The sequence below is a fragment of the Perissodus microlepis genome, chromosome 22, assembly GCF_051167445.1.
Source record: "Perissodus microlepis isolate ML-2025 ecotype Zambia chromosome 22, ASM5116744v1, whole genome shotgun sequence".
Classification (NCBI taxonomy): Eukaryota; Metazoa; Chordata; class Actinopteri; order Cichliformes; family Cichlidae; genus Perissodus; species Perissodus microlepis.
Genome location: NC_140481.1, coordinates 153,860 through 160,647, shown reverse-complemented (window position 1 = coordinate 160,647; position 6,788 = coordinate 153,860). Strand labels below are relative to the sequence as shown.

At 41.0% G+C, this 6,788-nt stretch overlaps 1 protein-coding gene across 1 annotated transcript; it reads right to left on the bottom strand.

Moving 5' to 3' along the window:
• Window positions 1-4,288: 4,288 nt before the first annotated feature.
• Window positions 4,289-6,775, bottom strand: LOC146362322 (uncharacterized). Its single transcript, XM_084920112.1, has 3 exons — window positions 5,278-6,775; window positions 4,423-4,862; window positions 4,289-4,312 (listed from the first exon to the last, which is right to left on the bottom strand). The coding sequence occupies exons 1-3, from the start codon at window positions 5,678-5,680 to the stop codon at window positions 4,289-4,291; spliced, it is 867 nt and encodes a 288-aa protein (XP_084776238.1). The 5' UTR covers window positions 5,681-6,775.
• Between the last annotated feature and the right edge of the window lie 13 nt (window positions 6,776-6,788).

The following is a 6,788-nucleotide window of genomic DNA, read 5'->3' as shown; positions in this document are numbered from 1 at the left end:
CCCTTTGACCATCATTCACTGCATCATTAATTGCTTTAACTTATAGTCCATAATGCTGTAAAAACAAAAAAAGAAAAAGCTGAGTCATTTTCACATTTTTATTGAGGTTTGAATTCAGAAAGTCTGTTGCTGATCTCAGTAAATGTAACAGGATGTCTCCGTCCCTGCCTGAAAATTTACAGATGTGGATAAAACAGGATAATGTGTTATTGTCAGGTTTGAGTGAATAACAGGACCCAAATGCAGGACTTCCTGAGAAGCCACAGGCAGTTTATTTACTTCACTTACTATTTATATCAGTTTGGTCAGCAGTCACGTATAGGTTCAAACAAAATGGCACGAGGCTGCAAAAATATTTATCATCTAGTAATCTTTATTAATGAAAGCATGAGTGTACCCACCAAAACACACCAAAGAACCCAACCCCTGTTACAGCAACTGGCTTCTTTTTATTCTCTATCATTCAGGTGAGCATCTGGAATAGCCCAAGTCTGGGGGAAGCAAACCAAATGAGAAACAAAACATCCACATATGCAAACATCAAACCACAATATAACACATGGAAGACATTTATATTTTGTACAAAGTCCTATGAATAATTCAATATGTATATGCTTCAGTCAATTGCATATAAATTAGAAACACCAAGAGTGAAACTTCCCCAACCTGGCACATTGGTTTACTCCAGGAGCTCATAGACAAGTAACAAAATCAGTTGTTGTGCTTCACCTTTGCTCCCAGTGTGTCCTGCCCATTATTAACCAAGCTCTCCCTCTGTTACACTGGAGTCCTTGCCAGTGTTTCTCACCCACGTTCATGTGATTAAGATTCCTGTAACAAACAAAACTTTGTATTCCCGTGAAAAGATCTTTTTTTATTGAGTCTGCTTTTGGGTAAAGGCCAACGTATCGACCTTCCTTGGGACAGAAAATAATCTGTGTCTCAGTCTTAACACTCGTCAACAACACACACCAAACAAAAATGAGCATTTAAATTTAAATGACATAAATAACACTGAATATAAACAGTCTGGTTTTCTAATATTGAAATGAAAGAAATTCTATTTTTTAAATTCAATCATTTTGAATTTTTAGCAGCACTGCCAAACTCTGATTCCTTCTTTAATAAACCTGGAGAGTCACTTACCTCTGTGTCAGTACTTACCAAAATATTGCCTCTTGCCCCTCTGACAGATGACCTCGCCTGAGAAAAAAAAAATAAAAATAAAAATTAAAATGGCTGCAACTGCTGTGCTCCCTAAATTAGTACAAATGGGGGGGAAAAGGAGAGTGGGCATGTTAAATATTACAGTTAGATTTTCTTAAACTTTCACTCTTAGAAAGCATTCTGTTTTAAAGCGAGCACTTCAAAGACATGATGTTTGTGCAGGTCTCCACTCCTTCCTTCTCATGTTATCCAGCCACTGGTTCAGTCTTGCTGCTCCATCATAACCTTTAGTAAAACGAGAGGCTCAGAAGCAACAAGAGTATTGTGTGAAAAGAGATCTTAATAAACAAAGAGTGGCAGACCCCCCGGCTGTGTTGTGTTCTTGCTATTAGCAACTTTATGGTGATTCAGAACATACACCACTTAGTGCACATCAGAACAAAATGTCGGTATTCGTCATGAAAACTGTGCAGAACATTAGGAAAGAAATATACTGTGCAGGAAGACTAGCAGCATAAAACCAGTTTACCTTCATCACTCCAGGCATGATATTACACTGTCCCAAATATAGTCATGGTCCAAGTGAGGAAATGCAATATTTGCTTTTGAAGGAATCCTTTAAAAGCCAAAGATCCTTTTTTATAGATGATGTTTGGTGAGTATTCATGCATGCATCATCCATTAATGTTTGGGATGAGGGGCTGATTGACTTTGTCAGGACTGCTTTTCCCAATAAGCCACCAATATTAAACTTTGACAAGCCTTATGGCCAACTCAACCCATCAGATCTTTGATGTGTTAAAGCCAAAAACCTGCTACAAGACACAATCGAGAGGACTGATGAGAAAAGAAAATGAACTGGATTTTCTTCAAATTTAAAGAGCACCGTTAGGTTTAGCTCATTTAGCTTTGTTAGTGAGCATACATGTAGCTTACAAATAAGTAAATTGAATTAGGGGAGGGAAGAATCAACTTGAAGGCTGATCTCCAGGAAAAACTAGGAAGCTTGAAAGGGAAACAGCAGTTACTTTGGCTGCTGCCACAGCCGCTCCTTAAATACCTGGTCTTGCTGACACACTTAATTATCAAGCTGGTGCCTACATGAAGGTGAGAATTTCACTCCCAACCACTGAATAGACAAGATTGTATCCACACGACGGCTTTATTGATCCCTTTGCAGAGGTTTGAAATTTCTTAAAATAAATCTCAGAAAATCGGTTTGGTTTCGATGTTTAAATTATTTTTCCACAACAACAAACAGAAGCATCGATGTGAGCATCGGTCCAAACAAAAACAATACAAAGATATTATTAGTAGCTAACATATTGCACTGTGGGCTACTGACTAGATAGCCACTAATTACGCGAGGAAATACAAGAATAACTCTGAATGCAATTTGATTTATTGAATTTGTTTATTGAAAATGACTTGAAGAAAGACGAGAACATTTGTTGTCGTTTAAAGTTTTCTTTATTTTGTGCCAAATTGGTGCCAAATCAATAAATGAGCGGTAGAAGCTACCGTTCACAGATGGAAAATGTAAAACACTCACTTGCCACTCTATTAACAACATGTTGCTTTTTGGTCAATGTGACGGACCAAAAAGCAACAAAGTTATTGTACCCAATTGATCCCTATGAGCGACCGTGGAGAGGAAAAACTCCCTTTTAACAGGAAGAAACCTCTGGCAGAACCAGGCTCAGGGAGGGCGGCCATCTGCCTCGACCGGTTGGTGGATAAGTGAGTGTTTTTTGTGCATATTAAATATTTAATTACTGTGAATGTTATATTAAATATTTAAATGACATATATACTTAACTGAAGCAGACGTGATGTGGGAAATTTCTGAAAATACCACACAGAAATGAGCAGCCTTCAAAGTGGTTTCTTAATTTGAAGGCTGCTCATGTATGCTGTGCGGCTTACCCGTGTCTGTTATTTGCCTCTGAGTCTTCTTTCCACCTCCCAGCGGGATTTATCCGAGACGCTTTCTTTCCACATCTTTCTGAAGTTCCTCTGTTCGACCAGGTCTTTTAGGATGGCCTTTCCATGAGCTCTGCAGAGAGAAGCATTTTTAATCAGCACTTTATTTTCTAAGTAAATGCAGAGAATTTATCAAAAGAAAGTCAAAATAGAAATATCAGCCTATAATTGTTAAAAGTTCACACTGACCTGACTTCAGAGGAAGCATCCTGACACAGTTCACTGACTGCCAACAGGAAGCATTTGGTGAAAATCTGTCCTGCAGACAGAACTTTCTCCGCTTCCATGAGTTCTTTGATGATAAGAAGCCCCAGTGCAGCACCAGCTCTCACGAGAACGCTCTTATGTCTGAGGAAGGAAACACAGACAAATCCACTCAGTGTGTTTGATTTTCACCTGATCTGATTGTGATGCTGGGGTCACAGATACTCTTCACAGGTGTGAACTTACTTCAAACCCATAGTCACCAGGCTGTTTAGAAAGCGACTCGGGCTGCAACTGTGAACCAGAGCTGTCAGAGCTTCCTTGGCATGCTGCTGAATGAACACATTGGTATTTGCCCTTGCAAACACCTGGAGTAAACTCCCACAGGTCAATTCAGCTTCTTTGTCCATCCTCTCTTTGAGGTGAACACATAAATATACTACGGTGTCCAGTGCCGCACAGGACACACAAGAGCGATTGTTTTTAATCTAAAGAATCAGAGGAAATTTCAGCAGTTAGAAATCAAACCTGTTACAAAGCTGCATGAGACAGGGCACGCTTGCAAACATGGACAGAAGAGAGTGGCAAAAACACAGATGTAGAGAGAAAAACAGCTGGTATACCTCTTGTGTCACCCCCAAGCAAACTATACGGAGGTTTAACTCCAACTCCTCTTGGTGATGCTGCGCCAGGGTGCGGATGTATCGTAGCCCCTCTATCTTTTTCTGCCTGTAGGAAGATCAAATAGTTTTAAAACTCATATCCTCACATTAAATTGAAAATAATTAATGATAACAGTAGAAAATCATTTTACCAGTCGTCCTGACTCAGCAGGCTGAGGCTCAGCCGGAGAGTCTCTGCAGGATTCGAGACTGGCTGTAGCTCCTCCCCTAACGTTTTGTCAATTGACTGGAGGTACCCCATGATAAGCCCTTTAAAGTCCACCTCTGGAGGGTGTCTAACAACCGTTCGAGGTTTCCTTTGTTCTGGAGCTGGAGCTGGAGGAGCTGGAGCTGGAGAAGCTGGAGCTGGAGGAGCTGGAGTTCGAGCAGGGGTCAGAGCTACAACCCTTGCTCGAGCCCCAGCTCCTCTTCCAGCTCGTGGAGCTGGAACTCGGGGGGGGGCATGAACTGGAGCTCCAGGAGGAGCTCGAGCAGGGGTCAGAGCTACACCCCTTGCTCGAGCCCCAGCTCCTCTTCCAGCTCGGAGAGCTGGAACTCGAGGGGGGGCAGGAACTGGAGCTCCAGGAGGAGCTGGAGCTGGAGCAGGGGTCAGAGCTACAACCCTTGCTCCAGCCCCAGCTCCTCTTCCAGCTCGTGGAGCTGGAACTCGAGGGGGGGCAGGAACTGGAGCTCCAGGAGGAGCTGGAGCTCGGGAAGGAATTAGCCTCTGACGAGCTGCAATAGTTTGGGGCAGAGAGGCATCCACAATTTTTTTAATTGTTTGATACAATGCCTCAAACATATGTTGGCCTGTCACCAGCCTGACACCACCGGCGACTTCTTTGTCTGCACAGATTAGATCATGAAATATTTATTACTCACATTTCAGTTTGTTTGCAGCTGAAAATGAACAAGACTAAAGTGCACTTTAAAGGGGAGAGCAAACCATGTATGTCTATAAGTGTGTTTATTAAATTAAAGTACAAGTTTTCAATTCAACATAATCAATCTTAATTAACCATTTACCAAAATTTGTATTCAAATAAAACCAAATCACAGGCTGGATAAAAAGTGAAGCTGAAATGTCAAACTTTTGACCTCTATAGATATTTTACCATGGCAACTCCTTAACATTCAATGTGTTTTAGCAATGTGTAAACTCTGGTTGGAGGGTTTATCTCTCACACAACAGCTGATTAAAAGTCTGAAGGGTTTAAATGTCTGACATTCTGACTCTTTACTGCGTGATATAAGAACTGACCTGTTTCTCTGTAGTTTTTTAACCTCACTGGAATCTGACTTCTGTGAGGTGGAGAGGATGATGGAGGACACGGAGCAAATGGTGGAGGAGGAGAGGGTGTCTTAACTAATGGGATAGCCCTGAGATCCTCGGGAGTGCGACTGTCTCGAGGTGTTATTGAACTTCCATCAGAGCTCAATGAAGATGCCAAGCTCAATTCCCGCTGCGGCTGCACCTCCTCAAAAATTTCACCAAGTGGATGCAGGCTGTCCCTGGGTGTTTCTCTAAAGGCTGTCACGTTTCCAACAGCCACCCTGGATTCCAAGTGACCATTGAAAATCCGGTCACGGATCCGATTTTGTAAGTCCTCTACAGGTCGAAGAATGTCATCAATTCGGGAAAGAATGTCTGTCCTTCTCTCCATGTTTTCTATATCCTCTGTATATCTCTAGACAATCAGATTAAAGGAAAAAAAGCTGAGTTGACTTGAAATGTTTAAAAATTATTTTACAAAAATAGATTCACAATTTTACTGTGATAAACTAAACGACATTACACCATCACGAATCTAATCCTAGAAGGTTTGTTTTTTAAATGACCAAAGTATTTTAACTTTATGCCATAACAACAGAAAGCATGAAAACAGAAAAAGTGATGAGCTGTCTTCATATCTCAGTTATTGTTACAACAGTCTTTATCTGTTTTTACTTTTTAGCATCTACGTTTTCTCTTCAGGATTTTGAGATGTGAAAAGTATGTTTAGAGAAGTAAAAAGAAGCTTGTACTTACATTAATTTCTATAAAGCGATGATTTTCGTTGCGCTATCCTGTAAAGTAATAATTTTTTCCTGTTTAAGCAAACAAAAGTGCAGTTAATGCAGCGAAAGCTGTATTCTCCCAAAGTAACGTCTCAAAAACGAACGCGTGTACCAGTGGTAGGGTGTTTGTGACCTTACACAGAATGTCACGTGCAATGTCTTGCCGTTGTAAAGCTGCATCCATGGTAACAAAACAGCCAGGGCGGGGGAGATTCCAAGATGGCTGCCGAGTAGAAGCCTCTCCGCTGAACAAAATAAATCTTAAACTGGTTTTAAAAAAGAAACCTGTTCTCCATTTTTAAACCGATCTTGTGTTAGAAGAAACTGAGATATATAAATGTCGAATCGTAAGAGAATGAGAATGTAGCAGGCCAGAGCAAGTTTACTGAAGTTTCATCAGGTAATATTTTTATATTCAATTCAATTCAATTTCATTTAAATCGCATCAAAAGTCGCCTCAAGGCGCTTTATATTGTACATTAGATACAGAGAAAACCCAACAATCATATGACCCCCTATGAGCAAGCGCTTTTGCGACAATGGGAAGGAAAAACTCCCTTTTAACAGGAAGAAACCTCGGCAGAACCAGGCTCAGGGAGGGGCGGCCATCTGCTGCAACATGGCCTGTTATGAGTAAGCTAGCACCTTGAATCCGGCGACGCTCAATGCATTGTGAGTTTCCAAGTCCCCAGCTGCGAAAAAGTCTCTCTATGA